Source organism: Melanerpes formicivorus, unplaced genomic scaffold, assembly GCF_026170545.1.
Source record: "Melanerpes formicivorus ecotype bairdi unplaced genomic scaffold, bMelFor1.0.p_v2 SCAF_28, whole genome shotgun sequence".
Taxonomy (NCBI): domain Eukaryota; kingdom Metazoa; phylum Chordata; class Aves; order Piciformes; family Picidae; genus Melanerpes; species Melanerpes formicivorus.
In genome coordinates, this window is record NW_027142380.1 from 3,137,877 (window position 1) to 3,161,703 (window position 23,827).

Below are 23,827 nucleotides of genomic sequence, written 5' to 3' on the forward strand. Positions count from 1 at the left end.
GATGAAGTTTACAGATGTAGAAACCTCAGAATGAGTAATGGAAGAACAAAACAAGCAGAGAGTTAAAAAATCAAATCCTTAAGATGAAGCAAAGGATTATGTCAGTTGGGTCTGATGGAACAGACTCAGAGTTTATGGAACAAAATAACAGAGTAGGGTTTCAGACTGATGTTCAGAAACTGTGGATGTTTTAATCCTGCTCTCTTAGTATTTAGCATCTGAAGTATACCAAGCTCTGGACCCAACTTAGTTCTGTAGAAGTGTCATGCACAGTGTTGGCAACGCTGCAGACAAGAAAGGTCCTGTCCAAGCAACATCTCACATGCAGCTTTCAGTTTCTTAATATCTCAGCACAGAGTTTTGTGCTTCACTTGTAAGTGCCAGGCAGAACTCAGAAAATTGTATATTATTGATTATCACTTCTTCTGGCAGGTAATAGAATGGAAAAATTCTTTGAGATTTGACCATGGCACTTATTTAATTACAGTTAAGAGTAAATTGGTATTGACGATTTTGCCAGATACTCTCTGAGTACTACAGCCTGGTGTTCAGAGTGGTGGAAGTGATACACACATGCCATGGAGCAGATGTTACATTTCCCTTCATATCTCCCCAAAAGGAGCTGTTCTTCTGACCTTTGGCTGTACCCAAGATCCAACCTAGAAAAAAATCTGCTTGAACTTTCAGTGTAATCTTCAGAGGCTAATTACAGTTGTCATTGAGATAAATAGCAATAAATAATAATAGTATTATCAGAAGGGCGCAAAAAACTATTATCAGGTGTTCACGCTTCTTGTGTTAGTCATAGAATCGTTTCAGTTGGAAGAGACCTTTAAGATCATCAAGTCCAGCCATTAATCCAGTGCTGCAAGGTCACCATTAAAACTGTGTCCCTCAGCACCACATCTACATGTCCTTTAAAATAGCTCCAGGGATGGTGACTCCACCACTTCCCTTGGCAGCCTGTTCCAGTGCTTTGCAATCCTTGATGTGAATGAATACATTTTCCTAATATCCAACCTAAACCTTCTCTGAAACTCGAGACCATTTCTTCTTGTCATATAAAACATGGACATTGACAAGTTAAGGATGTTTGATCCAACTTGAGTCTGACGGAGGGCGTGTGTTTTATGCATTGTCAGGCCTGAGTTGTTAAAGACAAATGAGCCTCTCTTTAGATGCAAGCAGCAGGCAAGGTGGTAACTCCAGAGCCTTGTGTGCATGCTATTTTGTAGAAGCCCCGTTCAGCAGTTGTGTAGCAGTTTCACCAGTGCCTGCCTCCCTCCCAGCAGGCTGACGCTTTGCTCTTTGTTTCTCAGCTAACACTACTCGAATTTTCGAGGGGACCAGAATTGTGAAAACAGGAGTGGTAAGTCGTGGCCACGGGTGACGGGGGAGCACGAGTGGGTGGTGGTATCGGGGGTGTTGGCTCCGGGGGGGCGGCGTTCCCACCAGGTGGCAGCACGGGGCTGGGAATCCGCGGCAGGACCAAGCTGTCCTTTGGAGATGCTGGTGGACACCAGCCACGAACGGGTTTGTAACGTACTACTGGAACGGTTTGGCTTCATAGTCCAAGAAGCTTTGACTGCTGGAGAGTCAAGTATTAAAAAAATCTTCCCGTGTAGGTATTGAACTCATTTAAAGGGGATTTGTAATTTTAATGATGACTGTGGAAATAAATTCCATTTTATTAACTGTATAACCAGAAGTGAATGCAATAAGAATAAGCCTTCACACACAGCATCTTTGTTCTTCTGGTGCTTTAAGAATACCTTCTATTGTGTGAATAAAGCCTTAACAAGCTCTTTGTTTTAATTTTACTAGAAGTGAGACTGTAATGAGTCACTGACACTGACTTTTTGTATTCAGAATCAGAAATGCTGATACATGTACAGTAAAACTGGAATACATTGTTTCAGTTCTGAAAACTTGACTAGGTTATTTAACATAAGCTATCCATAACCTGAAATTCTTGGCACTTGGTATACTGAATTGTTCAGTCAAATTTATGGACTGAATTCATACTATAGAATTTACTCTAAGTATTTTGCTTCTGGTTTTATTCTGTTCCAGTCTGATATACTCCCTAGTAAGCAAATAACACATACAAACCTTGAATTTAAATGAATAATGTTTGTTTAATGATGTATAGAGGTATTCTAGACATATAAAATCTGCTGTCAAATTCTAATACTCAGTCCAGCTTTGAGTGTACATGCCAGCAAATAGCAAATCTCACAGTACCTTAGGGATTCACACTGATAAGTATCTGAAAGTTTAGATGCTTATTTAAAGTTTTGGCTTGAAATCTCTGAAGCACAGGTTTTCTCCTGAGATCTCAGGTTCTCTGTGATTGCAGTGGGTCAAAAATTATGTCAGAAAACAACCTTCCTTGGGTTGTTGCAGCATTTCAACTATACAGCCTGACTAAAACCAGGAATTGCAGAAGGATATAGAAATAAGTTACAAAGTTCAGTTCCAAAAAGAAACACTACAATTTTACTCCATGTTCAGTAGCACCTAATTAACCCTCATTTGTCCTTGTCTCATGTGTACCTCTCCATCTAATGCTCCTCTTGCTGATGAATTCAGTAACATTGAGACATTTTTCGGTAAGCTGGAGGGAGTATGGCCAGGCAGAACTGCTACCCCAGGTCTTCCACAGAATTGCTCCTTGTCCTTAGCTGACTCACTCTAGTGTCTTTTTCCACATGTACTTCAGGCAGGTTAATTGCTTGCCTAGTAATGGGGAATGCTGAGTCTGTATATGCCACAGCCTGGTGGTCCTGGTTAGAGGTTGTGGAGACCTGCCAAAGGGCCCCTAATGTTCTCCAAGTCCTTTGAGAGTCCCCCACTGGCTGTGCCACGGGCCTTTTCTCATGAGTGACACCTCCCTGGAGCACCAATCCTTAGGAGAATAATGCCAGTGGATAAATGAAAGAAATAAAAATAGTAATGTTCGAGGCCTTGACAATGTGTGTGGGAAGAGGCAGAGTTCCCCACCAGAGCAGACCCAGGAGCCATGGTTGCTCACACTGGCAACACAGCCCTTATTTTGGGACAGCCCTTATGTAACGCTGTATTTTTAAACTTCTTTATACTGAGGATTAAAGCACTGTGAGTAATGCAGCTAAACTCATTAAACTCCTTTACATCCTTCTCACCCCTAAAGGAGACGTTATTCACAAGTCACCAGTGACGTGAGTGGAGAAGATCTCACTGTAAAGTAAAGATAAGGATAAAGAGGTTTTAAATTATAATGATAGTTTGGAAATGGAGAATGCAGGGAGATTTCTTCCCTTCTTGGTTTGCAGTGTAGCTCAGTGACATGTCCCATTCCTGGTTTGGCCCTGCATCCAGCTGGTGCAAGTCTCTCCATTTTAAGAGAATAGAATCATAGCAACCAGAATGGCATGTGTGTGGAAAAGGAGGGGAAGGAAAAGTAAATATTACTCTGGGTAGCACGTTGGGGCCTCCACTGATGCTCTCTGCTGTGTTTTCTTCCCCTCTGCTGCCGGTGACCTCCTCAAGCCTACAGCATCTCCTGCCTCCTCAGCTGACATGGCTCCCATCAGCTCCGGCTCCTCCACCTGGACTTCCTCAGGGCTCCCCTTCTCATTTGTATCCATGGCCACAGGGATGGGGCCTTCCTCCAGTGGCAGCCAGGCCACCATGGCCTCAGTGGTGACCAGCACTTTGCTGGCAGGGCTGGGCTTCAGCGGTGGTGGCATCTCCTCCTTCCCTAGCAGCGTGTGGCCCACCCGGCTGCCTGCAGCGGCTGCCCCCAGCAAACAGGCAGGGCGGCCGGTAGTGGCTGCCACCGAGGCGCCTGCTGCCGCTTCCCCTGGGCCAGAGCGGGACTCGGCACTGACAAAGGACAGTGAGGGAGCCGAGGAGGGGGAGAAGGATGAAAAGAGTGAAAGTGAGGATGGGGAAAGAGAGCATGAGGAAGAGGAGGAAAAGGATGCTGAGAAGAAGGAGAAAAACAGAGCAACAGCTGCCGCAGAGGCACACAATAGCACGGAGCCCAGCGTGGCCACAGCTTCCCCCAACCGGACTGCTGAGGACGAAGGAAATAAAACCATATCGGGTAAAGAGCCAGACCAAAACATTGCCCCCACGGCTGGAGGCCCTGAGAAGGAGAGCTTTGCCGAAGCAGATGCTCAGCCACAGCCGCTCCCTTCCACCCAAGTGCCACCAGCGTTCACCAACGAACTTTACCTGGGGAAGATCCCAAGAAGACCAGAGACAACAAAAAGACCTCCTTCAAAGGAGGATAGGTTTCCAGAGGAATACCCTTCAGATAACAAATTCATCACCATTAACCCAGGTGAGTGACCTTCAGGGAAACTTTTTACCAGCATAAGACTGTTGGGAAATGACACCATTCAAAGTCCTTACTAGTTTCCAGTAGATACAACATTTTTGTGGTTCCTCACTTTGTCCGATGGGCAGGTTGTCACAGGACCCAACCCACAAAATGTTATTGGGGGAAGAATCATCCTTTTACTTTATTGGGACATATTCATGTTCCATGTATTGCTTATGGGAAGATAAAATTTGGAAAGATGTTAACCCCCCGACGTGATGAATTAAGATTTCAGTCTAGAAAAAAAGAAAGGGGAATGCAGTGAACTATAACTGTGAAATTAATTTGGAAGTCCAGGTGCTGTGCCAAGCTCGTATTTCATGGAAAGGTTCCTGTGTGTGCTGTAAGCTACAGTAATTTATCTGCAGGATTGTCCCTGATTTGGCTTTGAGAGATTCTCCCAAATACAGGATCATCGGTGGTTTAGTTCCCATTTAAAGCCTACATGCTATGATCTTCCAAGACAAGGTACCTTTTGCACTGAAGTTACTTGTCCCTCCCCTATGAAAAATAAACCTTAGCCAGGCAGAGTTCATGTATTTTCTGCTTGTCTTGATGAGAATTACCGATGTTCCTGTACACGCCAACACTGGTTGTATGTACCAGCTCCACAGTATGTACACAGCAAATACAACCTTCTGGAAGCATGCCCTGATGATCTGCATGGGCACCAAGCCCTGTGTGGTCAGGATTTGCTGCACAAGCCTATGTAAACATGTATCGCACCGTGTTCCCAACTTGCTGTGCAGGAAGTCCCCTGCATGTTCACATGTTTTTGCTTGGGAAGCTCCAGGCACTGGTGAGGAAAACAGATCTTATAACTGCAAGGAGCAAATGGAGTACCTGTGTATGGACCTATTTGCAGAGTAAGGGCTGAGGTTTTGATACTGTGATGAGTTTGTTGAGTGGTTCTGTGTATTGCCATAGCACTTAGGAGATAGTGCACGGTTTTCTTTGTTTGCTTGATGGGATTTTTTTACTGTTATTGTTTGTTTTGCTAATCTATAGACTATTCTGTAATTTTGTTTTTCCATCAAAGCTACTCAAGAGTAGAGTGAAAAAACCCGACATTAATTTTTCCCTACATTTATGAACACAAAAGTGCAGACATTGTGCACTCAGTTATAGCTCAGAACCAATTTAAAAAACAAAGCTAAATCCAATCTTTAGTAACATTTGTTACAGAAATGCTGACCTGACTCTAATGCTGTGAATCATAACTGTTCTGTGAGAGAACAGATTAACAATGTGGAAGCCAAGAAACCTGCACCAGGTTGTGTTGATTTGTTAGAAATAGAAATGTTTTTTCTTACTCCTACACTGGAAGTATTCTCCCAAGTCTAGTGCTCCCGCTGAATATGGTCTGAGGGGCCTGTAGGGCAGCTTTCAATGTGCCATTTGGCCTAATCACCTTTTTTATCAGGAAGGGGAGAACTTGTTCTAGCCATGCTTTGTAGTGTTGGGAGTAAGCATTCAGACCCCAGAAATTCAATCTGCCTGGGTAAATCTGACTCTGATATAGTTGTCTTCATCCTGCCTTCTGCTTCCCTGTTCCTTGTGTGTCAGATTCTTGGATGGCCCAAGTACAATATCCCTCATGTAAGACCCAGAAAGAGCCTCATAGCATATTCTCAGCCTAATAAATTGGAGGCAGGATGGGTAGTTGATCTTGTTTCTTGGCTCACAATGGTATTGTTGTTAAATTGGATTTTATTCTGTGGTGAAGTTAAGATGAAAAAGATTAAAATCAATGAGATGGGGAAATATTGTTAATATTGCTAAGTACTTCCTGGTTATTGTGAATTGTATCCCCTTAGTCTGCAGTGATTTCTCTTTTTAGTATGCAGAGAACTATCACTGAAAGTGGTTCAATACAGCTTTGCCTCCTACTAGGACAGCCTCTTTTAAGAGCTCAGATCACCTGCAGGCTTGGAGGCTTGAAATGACCCTGCCTGAAGACTGCATGCAATGCCAAGTCTTGAAAGGACTCTGCAAATTAGGTTTTCCATCTTTTTATGTAGAGGGAGGATAACTTACTAAGATTTTACAAAAGTGTTTTACAAAAATGGCCTCCATGTGTAGGAAACCACAGCTGAAATAACCAGCCCATGTTAGCTAGGGGAAAAGATAAGCGAAAAAGTCACGTCTTTCACCCAAATGAACCTTGTTTAAATCTCCCTTAAACTTCTGGTGACATACCCAAGATGAGGAGAAGAAACTACCACGTTTTCAGCAACCCAGACTACCTTCTCCAAGGTCCCTCAGTGTACAGAAGAGGACACTCAGCAGCAAAAGGGCTGGGAATGGCTGTTCAGAGATGAAGGAGGGCTTATTTGTGCCATTTTTCTTTGGGTAGAGCTTCATTCCCTGTCTTTCACCTCCAGATGGAAGAAGTCACAAACCTGGTGACTCTGTTTCCTCTCCAGACATTGGGACTGTCCAGTGATTTTCAGCTCTGAAAACATTTTGAGGTGGTTTTTATTTGCTTTGGGACAGAGGCTTTCAGTGTGAATCTCCCTGTACCAGGTGTGAGGACTTTGTCTTTCAGTCTCTTCAGGCATGTCCTTTTCTTTGCATCTCATCTGACCAGGCTTCTGCGGTGGATAGCTGAGGTCTGCTTAACCTAGAATTTGTCCAAATATTTTACTGGATGGCCTATTGAGAGTGCTACCCTTGTGAGAAGACTCTTAGGAATGCAAAAGGAGCTTTCCTACCAGGCTGGGTCTAAGTTACCAGAGCCACATGCCAGCAAAACCCACAGCTGGTAAACTGGCCTATCAGTCAAACACTAGCACAAAGTCTCAGACTAATTGCTTCAGCTTAATTGTTTTCCACAGAAATATAGAAATTTGCAGTTCATACAGGCATACCTGACCTAGCTTCCACAAGCAGCTGAGTTCAGTGAAACTCCAGACATAAGCAAGACCCCTTCCTATAAGAATGGGACTTAAAGGTTTTCCATAACAAGGTAAACCTGAAATCAGGACAATGACCAGCAAAGCCAGGAGGTTATTGCCAGATGTGTCTGAAAGCATTCTTGAGTATCAGGACAGATGAAAGAGACTGAAGACCATTTCCAAAGTGAGCAGAAAGAATACCAGTGGCATAGAATCGTAGCATCCTGCATCCCATACTGGGCAGAAACTTCTTTGGATGCATCCTTCTCCGGGAAAACAGTTTTTAAAAGCTGTCAGGTTTGGAAAAGATGTTTTTTGTGAGTGGAAAGTTTAATCATTTTGAAGGGTAGAAAATTGTTTCATAAGAATGTACACTTGTAAAATTAATTGTATAGCATCAAATTAGCAGTTGTAAGGAGATAACTGAATGGGGAAGTACTCATGAGCGTGGATGATTAGAGGAGAACAGGGAACACATGAGAAATTACAGGGAAAGTGCGAGGCCAATTAGTACAGCAAGGCTCATTTTCTTTTAGTGCTTATTTCACACGCACATACACACACACACCTCTCCTGAGGCCATGTCATTATTTTCCAAATGGCATTGGCCTCTTCTTGTGTGGTGGTATCGGCCAACACTAATGATTTTCTCCTGTCACTGAACGCTTGCTTGCATTCTCCTCTTTCATTCTCCTGATCATCCTTTTCTCTGTTTTGGTGCCCACATTAGACTAATTGTACCTTTGATCTGCAACTGTTACACGCGCAGCTGCTCAGCATTGTCCGTGACTCTGAAACCTGAAAATTAGAAAAACAGCAATTAAAGTGGTGCTCTACCAGAAAAAAAAATAGAAACCCAGCATGATTCAGTTTAATCAAGTTAAAGTAAATACTATCCCAGAGAATTTTGGTTTGGCTGGACAGTTAAACAGATCCTTTTTATTTGACAGGAGGTGACAAATGGATTTTTTTTGTGAGCAAAGGAATAGTTGTCCAGCTGGGACTGAGAACAGAAATGTGGGTTTGGCCCTTGATCCAAACTTCAGTCAGGTCCTCCTATCTGTCAGCACTCACCCACATCTGCTGAGTTCCTTCCATTAGAGGGCTTTGTAGAGACATCATGATGTGCAGTGATAAATCTCAGACCTGGTGTATGCTTTTAGCAGAGACTGAATTTTGGTTTTGTAGAGCAGTCTTTGCCGGGTCTGAGGTTACAAAAGCCTTTTAGGGATAACCTCATTAAGATAATTAAACATCTGTGTAATTCTTTCTTTCTCCATACATGGCAAGGATTGTTAAGCTGTATTTTCATGTGGCACTTGAGCCATTTTGCCTGGCAACTTACAGGAGCAAACAGCAGAATGGCTTAAAAAAATAAAAGATTGAAGTATTTGATGTTTGCAAGTATGAATTTCGGCTACCTAGCATCAGGATTAAATGTGATTGGCATCTGTTTACAAAACAGTGAAAAGTCATGCTTAGTTGTGCACAGCCCATGCATACGATTGCTGCAGGAATGCCTTTAAAGAAATGGGGAGAAAATAGCTGCACAGTGGCATGAGCTTGTGCCAAAGGTAATACTTTTCTTAAAAGCATATTTGCCTTTTCATAGTTGAATAATATGGCCAGCACCATTTTTCAGAATGAATTGACACCTTTGTGTAAATCCATAATTTCATTTACTCAAAGGAAAGAGGAGATGCTGACTTTCTGCAAGCCTGGATGGTTGGAGGCAGTTCAGCAAGCAGGGGTTTTCCTTTGGCCTGCAGAGCACCCTTGTTGTCGTAGGTAGCAGTATCTAACAGTACAACAAACAGTACTTTGGCCTGATGGTTTGTGCAAGGACAAGGGATGATAAAGGTAGTTAGGTTATATAGTACAGCTTTGGCTGCTTACTATAGCAAGTAGTGTTACTAAGGGGAAATAAACATGTTTCCTTTCTCAGGAACCAGTTACCAAGAATACAGGGAAAAACAGTACATTTCACAAATTGTAGAATGCCTCTTTCCTGCCTTGACCTTTGTGCAAAAGCTGCGCGGCCAAAGCCTCCCTCACTGCCTAATGCCCTCTTATACTGTGTCAGGGCCTCATCCATCCAGGACCTGGATGGAGCTGCTGAATGGGTGGTTCACAGGAGTTAGAGATTTTTCCAGACGCAGGAATGGATTCAGCAGTGCCAGGGCTTGTATTGTGTGGGACCTCCTGAAACAGATATGCTGTAATAATTTTTATTCCTTCCTACTGGGATGAATTCCAAGCCAGTAAAAGGCAAACTGAATTAATTCAACGAAGGCATATGCCACTGGAAACTGTTTACATTTCTTAGCAAAAATGGAGTTTCCTGGTCCATTTTTTAAGCTTTTCCACCCCCCTACCCTTCTGAAGTACAGCATATGGTGGGCACCGTTACAAGGCTATGCTACTGACACTACCAAGCCTCAACATTCTTGCTTTGGAAAAGAGTGAATTGCTGACTATTTTTTAATATTGTAATATTTTGTTAGTGAGGCTGTAAAGGCCCAGTTTTGTCCTATTTCATTTGTATGTTCCTAAACTCTTTTTCCAAGCTACCCAGTGTGCTGCCTTTTCTTAGACTCTTCTGCTAAGGTACTCAAGAGACAGGCACCAGCTCTCTAGCTGTGCTGCTGTATCTGGCCCAAGCATCATTCTATTACAATTTTTATTGGCATTGGTATGTTTAAGTTCTCTCAACACTTTACTTAAGCAGTGGAAAACACCTAAGACTTTTCCTTCAAAGCCAGCATAGGAGCAGTCTCTTTTTTCTGAAGCACATCACTGGTTGGACATTCCCAAATGGAATTTAAGGGCTGGCCATCAGCATGCAGGAATGATATTTCCTATTCTGGCTCTCAGCATACTGAACGTTTTCTTATCCTCACATCTGTGGTACAGGGAGTTGGCAGGGTCAGATAAGTGTATTCTCCACAGTAGACTGACTAAGAGAAGCACTGTGAGCACTGCAGAATTTAATAGTGTGCGTTGGGACTCCAGCCCATGCTGTGCTTACAATGGAATTTAATTTTCTTCCCATGCAAACAGAGACATATGTTTTTGTGTTGAAACGTGTGGAGGTGAAACTAAACAGAATACCGTCCTTGGAGAGAAATGAAGCAACACCCTAATGGATGTAAGGTGGTGGAACTGTTTAGCTCTCCCAGGAAGTTTTATTATACTGCATGATTTTTTTTTGCTTTGTCCTCTTTACCGTTCTGATTAGTAACACCTCACATGCTTAATTTTTTCTTGCTCTTAAATGCTTTGAAATGAACTGATAAAAACTGATGCCTCAGGGCTTATGATTTTTGCAAGTTTGGCAAATGCAGAGAATAAGTCTTCACTCTGATTTTGGGGTTTTTCTTTTTCTTACTCTTTGCTAGTCAGAGAAATCAGAGACCTGTCTTACAAATGGTGTGTTGTGTATTATTAGTAAGCTGTGAAGACAAAAGCTCACCCCGTGCTCAAGGCACAATGTTGTGTGCCCATTCGGCAAAGTGGCACTGTTGGTCATCTCAGTAGCCTTGCTTACTGAAGTTGGAGACAACTGGCTACTCATCTCTCTTTTGATCAGTTCTATACTCAGTGCACGTTCACTTCCCCCAAACATCCCTCTGATTAGCACCTCATTTAGGCTGCTTGCTAAAGGGCATTACCTCCATCAGCCTACTTCTTAAAACTAGAAAGATTTCTTGCTGGGCTTGCAGCAGCCTGCAGCCTTGCTCTGTTTTCAGCAGTCAGGCAAAAGCATTTACAATTAACCTTTACTTCCATGTTAGTTGAATTTTACTCCTGCCTATAGAGGAGCATAATCTAAATGCTATTAAAATAGAGTATGACTTCATATTATGTGACATCTGGTGACTTCCAATTATCTGTGTTTTGCCTGCCTATGGTGAAAAGGCAATTATGTTCTTCTGGTAGGATTTGCAGCAGTTTCAGAAGATATGATAGTACAATACTGAACAAGGGCAAGGAAGCACATTGGTAAGGAAAGACACACACAGGCTAAAGAGTAGAACTCAAGTGTATATATTTCAATCCTCATTGAAATCTGAAGCCGTTTACACTAATCCTTTCCCATTACATCCTGTTGACAGGTATTGATCAACTACTGCCTGTTTGTTAGGAAACATGAACAAGATACAGAATCCGCTTCTGTATTTTTCTTTTATCATTCTGTCTAAAACCATTTATTCGTCAAGCCTATGTTAATTGGCACAATCTAGATGTCTTTTAAAATATGTTGATACTGTGTCTATGCTCATTGGCTGCAGTACTTACAGAACCTCGAGATATTCATCCTATATATGATACAGGAATTTTAACAAGATGCCATGTGCAAGTGAAACAGAGTTACTTGGCCAAATCTCAGGATATTGACCAACTTTAATTTTGTTCAAAAGCTGTGGCATAATGATTTCTTCTGTCAGTTACAACACATCCTATCCATTCATTCTTCCATCCATCTTGACAATCCATATGCTAAAAAGTGCTTTCGTATGCAGTAACTCACCAGATTGTGACAATTCTGCAAATGATGTGACATGACACCCAACATGTTGAGGGGTTTTTATTTTAAGATAGTTACCAAGAAATGTGTTTCTGAAGTATTACACTAAGCTTTACAAACAGGGCTGTCCTGTAGTGTTGAGAAACAGAGTGCATTTATCTGCAAACACTGATGACCAAGCAAGGTGTTTACTTTCTTACCTGGACTAAATGACTTATTGGAGTACTTCACATCTGATAATAGGCACTTGCACAATAGAGTCCTAAAATTTTCTATGAGACTGTAATTAAAGGCAGCAGTAAAATGCAAGCCATATGTGGCAATAAACACCATACTTTTGTGCTCTCATGTCTGAGACTAAAGACAAATGGAGTTCCACCCTGCATCTAGAAGATCCTTGCTCTGTTTACTCATGCTATGTAAAATGGACAATCTATTTGTTTTTCTTACACATTTTTCCATCCAGTAATTCCCTTTCCGTTTAGTGACTGTTTTTGTTATGTGTTTAACACACAGCTGACAAGAACAGTTCCAGCATGGCCACAAGACCTTCTCCTGGTAAAATGGAATGGATCATCCCGCTCATTGTGGTCTCAGCACTGACCTTCATGTGCCTCATTCTTCTCATTGCTGTGCTTGTCTACTGGAGGTAAGCCTGTTTCCTTTTGATTGGAAAATGATTATAATTTAAAACACATTTCAGATAATGTTTTTTAATGTGGTCCTGTGCTTTTTAGCTCATTACATGTTACAGTGATAGATGCATTGAATAACACTGGAAGCTAGAACAGCTCTGTGGGTTAACTGTTCTGCTGATTTAAATATTGATTTTTGTGTCATGAAAATAAGCTTGATAGAGCTCTAGCAATAGTAAAGCCAGCTGTAAGGCTGGTAAATATTTTCACAATTAGTCCCTCTAATATACCTATTGTCTTGGCCTTCAGGAAAGGTCATCATGGGAGAAAAGCCTGGTGAGACTGGGCTTGGTTCTGTGGGTGGTTTGCTGCAGACTTCCTGTGTGATCTTAAGTTCTTTTCTTCCACTGACTGTGCTTCAAGAAAGAAGGATGAGCTTGTTTCACATTGCATAGCAATGCTCTGAGTTCAGTAGCATTAGTGAAGTGTTAGAAGTGAAGCCTGCAAGATCTTGAAAGTAAAGATTGCCTCCCACAAAGAGATACCATCCTTTACCCAAGTGGGCATTAGGGCAGTGGTGGAGACAAGGGTTAGCATCAACAAAACTGTATCCATTTGATTTAGAGTAAATTAAAATCTGCAGCAACTTCTTGTGCCAGAACCAGAACCCAAAGACACCTCATTTATCTGGTAGTAAATCAGAGATTAGTCTCATAGAAGATGTTTAGGAATTATTTCAAAACCTGATTAAATGGAACACAGAGAAGTATCCTTGATGGAGAAATAGAAGTCCAGTGATCATTATATTTGCAGAATTGCTTTAAAAACTACCAAGCTGGTTTTCAGTGCACCCATTTCACTGACAATTAATTGGCCAAATTGTTGAGGTTGGGAACATTTAAAAGAATATCAATAAATAGATTACAATAATCTTGTGAAAATAATTTCTATGAACATTGTCATTGTAGTAGGACAATAAAATTGCAGTGATCTGTGTGCAGAAGCTAAAATTGAAAAGGTTCTAAAAATCCCATTGTAGTGTCCTGTCCTTCAATATATTTTCTTCATTTGAAGGACTAAACTTGGTACACCAGGCAAGCCCTTGAAGTATGTGGTATATCCTGAAGCACTGCAATGACAAGCTTGTAGTACTTCTCTTGCATTGATGCAAAATGCTCTTCTAAGGAAGAAAGGCTTTGAAATGAAATGCTAACAGCTATTACCAAGAAGAATGTTGGTACCTCTCATTGATTGGAAAACATTTCCATTTCCTGAAATTTCACTCATGGATCTATCTAGAAAAGTAACAGCAAAACTAGTGTTTAATTCACTCAAAGTAACAATGCCATCCCTGAGAAGATACCGAAGTATCTACTGGCATAGTAGGCAGGAGTTAGAAGCTAATTTTGGTAACTATAGCTTCTGCTATGGATCATAGCATTATTCAAGTCCAAAATCATGGCATGTTGATTAAAGTTAAATACTTTTTATATTCAAAATTCTTAGCTGTCGACCTCATAAAAAAATTATTTGCTTCATCGTAACCAACACGCAGATAAATCCAGGAAGATGCAGGAGCAAAGACTCGAGCTGAAACCAAATTACTTTTCCTGTGACGTTTGTTATTTTGCATATGGACAGTAATTGGCTCAGTTATCTGCTCTCCATAATATGCATGAGTACATAACATCCATCTATGGCTTTGGTGAAATTATGAGCATTGTCATTAATACCCTTGACAGCAGGGGATCAATTTTTTGTGTATCATTCAGGTGGGTATTTAAAATTTAATACAGACACCGAAAGTGTGTCATGCAGGAATCAAAGTTTTCTGATAAATATGAGAAACCAGACAAGTTTGCTTACTGAGCAACAATAAGTAAATTGCACTCCTGTGTCCACCTTCATAGTTGTGAGGATTTTTTTAACAAATTCAGAGGCTGTACAGAAGTAAACTTATGTTTAAGGTTAAATCAACAAGCAACTGGAGCACAAATTGTCCGCAGTAACATTTCACATTGTGCAGACCATGTCACTGAAGTGGCAACACAGCATTTTGCGTGCCCTTTTCAGTGTGATTGCCTTTCCTTAGGAAAAATAAAATGTTTATCTCTGTGAATGTTTTAAAGAAAGATAAAAACAGATCCTCAAACACTGCAGAGTCTAATTTACAAGTTTGAAAGGAACAGTGATCTGGATTTTCAGGAAGAAATACTTAGCTTAAAATGTAATGGGCAACATATGGAATAATTTGCTAAATAACACCATCAAAGCAAATGGCATGAAAACGAGTTTGAGACAGATTTTTCAGTGAGGGAAACATGGTACTGAAGTGCACAGCAGAGGAGCACTTGTTATGAAAGGATAACCCTCAAGGGGACAGGCGTGCTGGACCAAGGGGTCCTCTTGCGCAGCAGTTCTTTGTTTTGGTGTGAGAAAAAGCATTACAAAACAAAACCCAGAGAACTAGAAAATGCAAAAGAGACATAGTTACCCTTTGGCAATACATTCTGAGGGTAAAACAAATGATATTTTCACTTTTGCGTTTTTGAGCATTTGTGGGATTAGATGATTTGAGACCAGAGGTGACATAAGTAGAACAATGAAGCAGAGAGAAGCCTTCTGCTTGTTTGCATTGCATCGATGCCCAATTATCCAGGGACCAAAACAAGGATTAGGGATGTTGCTTGTGAAGGTTTGGCAAAGCATTTATCTCTGTTTGGATCCTTTGTAACTCATTCTGTGATACAGCAATGAAATAAGTTTTGTGATGATGTCTTGTCATAAGGAAGCTTTGTTTTCTATTCCCTTTATTTGAAAAGGAGAGTGATAGGAAGCAGTCGTCGTTTGATGAAGCTATCTGTGGAGCTTCCATGCTGTGTTCATTAGAGACTTCTTGTAATTGAATATATTTGGAAATGATCTGTGCCATTTCTGAGTCTCCCTTATTTGCAGTGGTAATCTTCCCTTCTTGGTTTCTTTTCCATGTGGATCCTGGACAGATGGCAAAAAGATATGATTGATGTTGAAGACAAATGGTCACCTCCATCTTTTTAGCATGGTGTCCATCTCAGTAATGAAAATAGATGGGAACTTGCAGGCAAGCAGCAGCTTCTGCATTGCCTTTCTACTAAAGTTCCCTGGATTCAGTACTTTTAATGGCACTGCTGTGCAAAGAGGACTATGTCATTTTAAGTTGGTAGAGTGGAAAATAAACTAGGTCAGCATAATGAAGCTGCAAAAATGGTGCTGCCTTTTATCCCAGAACAATGAGGAGAGCACTATCGCGGGGTGACCAGGAGCCACAACGTCTGCTGGGGCTGGTTGGCAGTTGGGCTTCCTGGGCAGATGGAACAATGATGGCTGTAGTTTAAGTTTGCTTCTGTGCATCTTTGATTCCTGTTGAGGAAAAGCTGGCCTGGCTGATCCTTGAGCTGTCATGGGCATGATGAAGAGGACTGTTGCTTCCATGAGCTCTAGTGATTGAAACTGATTTCTTTTAGCATGGAGTTGATAATTTGACTCTTAGCAGACTGAAAAATTAGATCAGATCCTCATTTTACTCAACATGTGGATTCACCATTTACTTCTGCAGTGGCACAGTGGTGTTTCTTTTACACTTTCATTCCTTTTGTACTGGTTCCTGAAATTGTGTACTGTAGAGACACAGCTAAGTACTTCTGAGAAGTGTTCACTGAGATTTCGCTGGAGCACTACCAGCTCATCTAGAGCCTGTTAAAACATGTGCATTGTGAGGTGCAGCTTCCCAAGCACATTATTTTTGCATTTCTGGGCATTTGTTTTGCATCTGTTATTTTATATCCAGACTCAGTATCATGACATCCTTCTGCAGTTCTTCAAGGTCAGCTTAAGATTTAACGTGGATTGTCTGCAGCCTTTGCTACTGTTACTCTCACAGCCTTTTCTATGAGCCCTGAGAATTGCAGCGTGTGTTTGGTTGTGACCTCCAAACTATTTAGGGATTGAGTGTGACTTCGGGTTTGAGAGTGTTTTTTGCAGCGAGGCGAGTTCCTATAGCATGCTGAGCCATAATATGGCTTGAAATGCGTATTTTCTGGGAATTCCACTATATTCTGTTGCGAGTGAACAAGTCCTTAGTATTGACATTTCAAGGGAAACCCAGGGTCAGTGCCACCTTCTGTTTCACAGAGAGGTGCAAGAGGGTGACTAGTGATGGGAAATCAATTAAAATACTTTGATACATGTTAAGTTCTGTTATTTTAGGAAAAATAACATATTTTGGGAGTGACTGGTGACCTTCCACTAGCTTCCATTCTGATTTTTAATCTAAACACTACAATGCTATAGAGTGTGACTTCAAAGGAAAAAATAAGGAGAGAATATTAAGAAGCAATTAAGATTTTAGAGTTTAGCCAACAGCAACTTTTAAATGGGAACTAAATTATAGCTATTTCTCATTTTCAGCTGAGAGGAAGAAATTAATTCACAAGTATAGCTGGAGAGTTTTCCTTTCTTTTGAACAGATACCATAATTCACCTCTGAATTATTGCTGCCATCAACATTGTGATCCCAAAGACAAAGAGGGAATATTGTATTGCATTTCTTATTAAATCAAGCTGTTTATACAGTGCTAATATGTTTACATTCAGGGGGGATTTTTGGAAAAACACAGCTGCTGCCTTTCAAAGAGCAAGCAAGCTTGCATTGCTTGTTTATAGTCATGTGTATATATGAGACAGCTTGGGAAAAAGATGCCTTTAATTTTCCTTAGGCAAAACCTTGTGGAATTTAGCAGACAGTAAGAGTTTTCTTAGATTTTTTGTTAAGCATCTTGTTGAATTGAACAAAATCCTTGGGGTGGGTCCTATGGCAGAGTCTCATATGTTTCTGGCAGTGCCTTTCTGTGCAGAAGAAATGTCATTGAGCACCAGGAGATGTGGGTTCTTTTTCTGACTTGATCATTGATTTTTCTCTGTGACCTAGGGCCAAGTCACTTACGGTTTGACAGTATTGTTGTTGAACTCTGTGTCAAAGACCTCACTGAGAGCAAGCTCAGGTGTTCAGTATTTCAGCATCTGAGCCTGTCACTGTTAAAATAGCACTGAAGAAAGTTGGTCAGTTGTCTTTGTAAATCAGTTTGCAATATAGAAACGAAAACTGCAGCTTAAAACCGAGGACTATTGTAGTTACCATACCTTGGGAAACCACCTTTTGGTATTAAATTCTGGAGAACTTGCACAGCTCTATGGCTGAGACAGTGTTAAAACTTCATTGTGGAAAAAAATAATAAATAACAACTTCTGCCTGTAGTGGGGTGTGGAAAGTGCTGAAATTGTTATTTGAGCATATCTCTAGGTTTTATTGTGTGAGTACCCAATGTTTTGTTCTACTGTACTGATTGAAAAAGGAATATTGCAGATTTACAGACCATTGTAAAATTGCTTGCTTGCAATGATGAAAGCTGCTCTCAGCTTACTCTGAAATATTCGTGATTCTGCTCATTTTCTTACTTGTGGAGGGTGCTAGGTGGTAATGCTGTCTGAGAGCCTGCATGTTGATTTTAACAATGCCTCAGGTGCACTTGCATGAGTATTTATTTCAGCAGCAGTGGTTCAAGCGGCCTCCACTGTTCCTGCCCTTGTTCTGCCCTCTGTGATACCAATGCAAATGTTTGTACAACCAGGTGAAGAGCTGGATTGAGAAATAATCCATGTTTGAAAAAAAAAAAAAGAAGAGAGACTTCTCTGCCCAGATTTAAGACAGATTAGCTCCCAGTCTGGTTCATGAAGGAACCAGACAGAGCTGTAGCAGCAGAACTGAGGGACCAGCAGAAGGCAGGAATGGGCAGGAGGAATGGGGATGCTCATGCTGACACTGCCCCCAGGGATGCCTGAGGACTGCATCCAGGCACTTGTGCTCAGCTTGAGGGATGGCAGTGCCCCAGAACACAACTTGTGTCATGACAGGCAGTGAGGAGAATTAGCCGACCTGGCTAAGCGATTTCCTAAGCCAGGAGACAGGTGACACCCCAGGGAGACAAGGAGAAGTGTGGAGGTGAGTGACATGCCTGAAACCTCTTGCAGCTTCCATCTCTTTTCTATGCCAGATGTGCTCTGCTTGCACTGAACAGGGCATGCCTTTATTTTCCTCTGGGAATGGCCACATCTAGTCTCATATGATGACAGACATTCTCAGAGGTATGGGGACAGGGCAAGTGGTATGTGGTCTGGCCTGATTCAGGGTCCATTCATCTGTCTGCTTCAACCCAGGCAATGCAGGGAAAGCATTTTGGCTTTTATTGCAGAAGATCCAGGTTGCATTTGATTTTGCCAGTGCTGGAGGTAGAAGTACTGAAATACTGGACCCTTTTGTGTACTGTACCTCAAAGTGCTGCTCATTTTCATTAAAGGGGAGCAGTCCTATGATCAGCTCCTCCTTATCCCAATGTGGAGAACCAAGCTCATCCTTTGTGTTGATGGCAGGCAGTTTGCTTTCAAGCCCGATGCTTAGGACAGCTGCCGGTTGCTTGTTCTAGCTGTTGGTATCATTCTTTAAGCGCTCATCATTCTTCCATTACGAGGACAATCAATATGAAAACTTCTCTGACAGCATCTGTGCTCTTTCATCCAGCAACGCACAGCCTGGGGTGAGGAGGGGAGAGCCCACAAGTAGATCCACTAGCGCCAAATCATAGCGTGCCGCTGCTGTTCCTTCCGTTGTCAGCTCGTAGGCTTTTATCTTCTCTTGTAGTGAGCTGAAAAGGATCCAGCCCAGCTGTTTGCAGGAGTGGTGGGGCACCAAGGTCTCCTCTGTGCATGGAGGGCTGAGGTAGGTGAGTGCAGCTGTGTGCAGGGGTGGCTGGGACCTTGCACCCTGACGTTCCTTTGCAACTTCTTGTTCTATAACCATTTCCCAAAAGGCTACTTTAGGGCCTTTCAGAAATCACAGTTGTCAGTTGTTATAGTAACGGACCCCCTGCTGCTGAATTGGCCCTGAGATGCCCATTTGGGCTTTCAAACAGCCTAACTCATGCTCATTAGACAAAAAAAAAAAAAAAAGAGAGAGAGACAGATTTGCAGATGGAAAGTTGTTTTTTTTAAGCATGCTGGATGATCTGTTAAGAGGTAGACTGTGGAAAGGGGCATGTTCTCTCATTATATGCCTGTTACTTTTACTCTTCTTTAATTAACACTAGATTTACTTTCTCTTGTAAACCAGAACTCTGCAAGATTTCCCTTACCTCACGGGTGAGGCCAGTAGTGAGCTGATACTTCACAAACACATAATTTTTGCCTTGAGAAAGAAAAGAAGTTGGAGAGGGATTTGCCAAGCTTAAATGCAGATGGTAGTGATTTCCTGAACTATCAGGATATTTACGAAGCTCAGAAAATAGTGCTTCTCATACTAATTATACAGGAGCAGGAGCAACACCAAGAATCAGTAAGCACACTTCAACCCAGGAATGTCCCATTTCGAGGAAATAGCACAGTCTAGTTTCTGTTTCAGGTTTACATCTGAGTATTTGCACTGATGTTAGCGGAGTGACTCTTGAATACCTGGTACCGGCTAGATCAGCCCTTGTCCTTGTAAATTTGAGTCCACATTACTGAAGAACCTGCATCACCTTGAATGAGTTCTGAAGAGTGTGCAATTGCATTAGCAAGTTACTTCTTACTGGGTATTTGAAGCCAGCTTCTTCCTGTGTCACACGTGTCCAACCTTCATCTGAATTTCATGAATAAGTGTTCTCTTCTCAGCCATGCTGTAAATGAAAAACAAACCCAGATCTGAAGCAGACTGGTGTATCTCCAGGTGTAAATAAGGGAGGACTATGGTGGTGGTGGTTGCACAATATGCCTTTGCTGTGAGGAAGCTGGTTCAAACCACATGGGCAGGAAGGGTTGTTAGCAGAGAGGGGAAGGAAGAGCTCTTGATCATGAAAGGGGTCTGCAAGCAACACATGATCTTCTGCACCCATTGTGCTGGGGACGACAAGTCTTTGGTTCAAACTGCAGCAACACAGAGCTTTAGGTTTGACATTACAAAAAGGTTTGTGATAGGAAAGACAATAAAGAAGTGGTCTACAGAATGTCCATCATTTCTAGGTTCTGAAACAACGTTAAGTAGCCATTCATCAGGAGCACCACAGGAATCATTGATCCTGCATAGGAGCTTCGAGGCTTGTTCTCCACAGCTCTGCAGTGTGAGCTTTAAAGCACACATGCAAGCGTGAGGAGGAGGAATGGCATAGTGTGATAAATTGCCCTGCAAATCACAGACTAGAAGCCTGAAAAAAATGTTTGGAAGACACAGTTTAAATGCCTCACGTTTGAAGTGAATAACATGAAGCCAATAAAAAAGCACATCTACAAACTGTGAGGAGGAGAGAGGGAGGGCTCTAGCTTTGGAGAGAGAGTGAGAGGAAGATACGAATGGGCAGGAAAGAAACTGCAAAGGCAGCTTGCAGAGGACAACTGTGTCAGAAGACCTGCAGGTTGGTGGAAGAAAATCTGTTTGGAGTTTTGTTCCATCTGTTCTCCTGCAGCAGGGAGCCTAAAAGCAGGGAAGAGTTAAGAGTATAACAATTATTGAAAGTTTGAAAACAAAACAACAGCAAAGGGGTCGTATAGCTGACCCATTGTGTATTATCTAAGGCACTGTCCGTACTGCATGTGTCAATACTGCCCCCGTCATCAGCAGTGAGTACCAGTATGAGGCCACCCCTCACACTCAGGGTGACTCATTCTAGATATCCTTGAAGATATCTAGAAGAGGTTGTTCTATGAAAGTAGTTTCTTGCAAAGGAGACAGGAAATGGGAATTGCTCGAAGAACCGAGATTGCACAGCTGTGAAACCACCCGTCCCAGTGCCAGCAGTCCTGGTGTCCCCTGGATTGTGATACTTTATAACAGTAGCTTTCAATGAGAACTCATATTCTAAAACTGTGAGTAGTCCTCAGCTCCTGGTGTGTTTGTACCATGTGGGTCAGCTGCGTGAACACCTTTTCTGCAGGCACTTTTATGGATGTGGCTACTGAACTCAGTGGGAGCCCAGATCTGCATCACCTTTATTTTAAAAGATAATGTCAAGCATGCAATCATAAGTGAAACAACAGCAGAATACATGCTTCAGTTGTGGAAGAATAGAATTCAAAATACCATGTTGGTGACCTTGAAAACTCCCAAGCCAAAAAAAAGTATACCTTTTTTCACTTCTGATTTGCTGGACAATGTGTGCTGTAAGAGCCTAGACATTTAGGCTGTGCTTTGCCCACAGGCCCACACAAACCTTCCCTAAAGGGGGTGAAGTTTATGCACAAGGCAGCAAGTTAGAAAACTGCTGTTGACACAACTCCTTGCTGCTTTGTTTAGATGTGTAATGCTATTTCCCCCCCCATTTCTGGAAATACTTTTCTTCTGAAGAGAGAGCAAAGGGGAGCAGGCAAGGGCAGCTGCGGTCAGGCAAGGGCAGCTGAGGTCAGGCAAGGAGGGGTCTGCAGCACAGCTGCAATTGATCTTTCTGTTTGGTTTCTGTGGAACTAATTAAATGGATTAATTGCAGACTTCTTTTTTTTTTTCTGGAAATGCCTTCCCTGGTGCTGCAGTAATGGTGAAGTCTTTACGTGAAAACCAAGATTTTGTCTGGGCAGTAAGGGAATGAAAGGCAGTAGTTTACAAGGCAGAAGCTTGAATGGGTATTTTTTAAACATTCAGTTGTTCTAGTTAAGCTCCATTAAGAACTGGTTTGTAGATGCTGAGAGATAGTATGCCATGAGGAGTGTGGGGTTTCGAATAAGCACAGTGATAGGGGATGCCAGGTGCCACTGGCTTCTACTCATCCATTAGGTCTTCTGGAAGGTATTCTGCAAGAAAGCTTTTTACAGCTTTGAAATCTTTGAACTATGGCCTGCAAAGCTATGATAGATGCTTCAAAAACAAATTGAAATTAAATCACATGAAAAAAAAAAATCCCAAACTTTTCTTCAGAAGGTGGATGCACCTTGAGTCCTGTGTCCAGTTCTGGGCCCCTCAGTTTAAGAAGGACATCGAGACACTCGAACATGTCCAGAAAAGGGCAACAAGGCTGGGGAGAGGCCTTGAACACAAGCCCTATGAGGAGAGGCTGAGGGAGCTGGGATTGTTTAGCCTGGAGAAGAGGAGGCTCAGGGGTGACCTCATTGCCCTCTACAACTACCTGAGGGGTGGTTGTGGCCGGGAAGGGGTTGGTCTCTTCTCCCAGGCAACCAGCACCAGAACAAGAGGACACAGTCTCAAGCTGCGCCAGGGGAGGTTTAGACTCGAGGTGAGGAGGAAGTTCTTCACCGAGCGAGTCATTCGTCATTGGAACAGGCTGCCCAGGGAGGTGGTTGAGTCACCATCCCTGGAGGCGTTCAAGAGGAGATTGGACGTGGCACTTGGTGCCATGGTCTAGTCATGGGGTCTGTGTTGATACGTTGGACTCGATGATCCTCGAGGTCCTTTCCAACCTAAGTTATACTGTGATACTGTGATGCATTCTTTTTCTGTTCCTCCTGTCAACTCAAAGAAACAGCATTAATCTGTTGTTGTTTGATCTGTTGCTAGTTTATGTTTTCAATCTGTCGCTGGATTATCTCTTTTCTATAATATTCTTAGTGCATACAAGTATGTGTTCAAGTGTATATGCAGGTATATCTGGAGTAAACCCACTCTCATAAATTGGTAGGTTCAGAGCTAGAGGAATGTCTCAGACAAAGTGTGAATGAAATATCCTATAATACAAGATGTACCCAGAGGGAACAGTATACCTCTGCTGCAAAACTGTGAATTAACCACAGCCACCAGATAAATTATATTTTTTCTCTCTCCTTGTAACCATAAAATATAGCTATTGAAGGGCCTTGTGCTGTCCTAAGTCCCTCAGCAGCATTTGGACTAACATTAGCGCTAGCTATTTCACAGCATGATGTGGGCTGAGTGTAAAATTATAGGGTAAGAATATTAAATCAATTTAGCAATCTTAACTGCTTGGATAAATAGTAGGAATCATCAGACTAGTAAAACAATAACAAGCAGGGGTGGACTTAATTTTACTTTTCTTGAAACCTGTGCAATTTGGGGGAAAACAACACCTTGGAACACCAACGCATGTTGTGCTGCTATTACAAATGCTGCAAGTAGGAGAATTCATTCAGTTTATTGTAGAACACTGAGTTTGTTTGTTTAGAGGAAAATGTTTCCTCTGTTGCTATGAACAGCATGTATTTTACTCTATTGACTTACAGGTTAAAATCCATTTGGGTTCTAGCTTGTAAGCTGAAACAGGCGTAGGTGGAAATGCCTGCGCGGTTCATGATTGCTTTCATGTTTCAGAAATCCTGTCTTTTCCAAAACAGAACAAAAATGTTTTGAAATATCTTACAAAGTGACATTTCT

The 23,827-nt window shown here is 42.0% G+C and overlaps 1 protein-coding gene across 1 annotated transcript in view; it reads left to right on the forward strand.

The window, feature by feature from the left end:
- Positions 1 to 23,827, forward strand: part of PTPRG (protein tyrosine phosphatase receptor type G) — a 427,661-nt gene that overhangs the window by 341,345 nt on the left and 62,489 nt on the right. Inside the window, exons 11-13 of the mRNA XM_068154239.1 lie at positions 1,320 to 1,369; positions 3,532 to 4,330; positions 12,311 to 12,443. Of these exons, the coding sequence (XP_068010340.1) occupies positions 1,320 to 1,369; positions 3,532 to 4,330; positions 12,311 to 12,443 (982 nt within the window). The remainder of the gene's footprint in view (positions 1 to 1,319; positions 1,370 to 3,531; positions 4,331 to 12,310; positions 12,444 to 23,827) is intronic.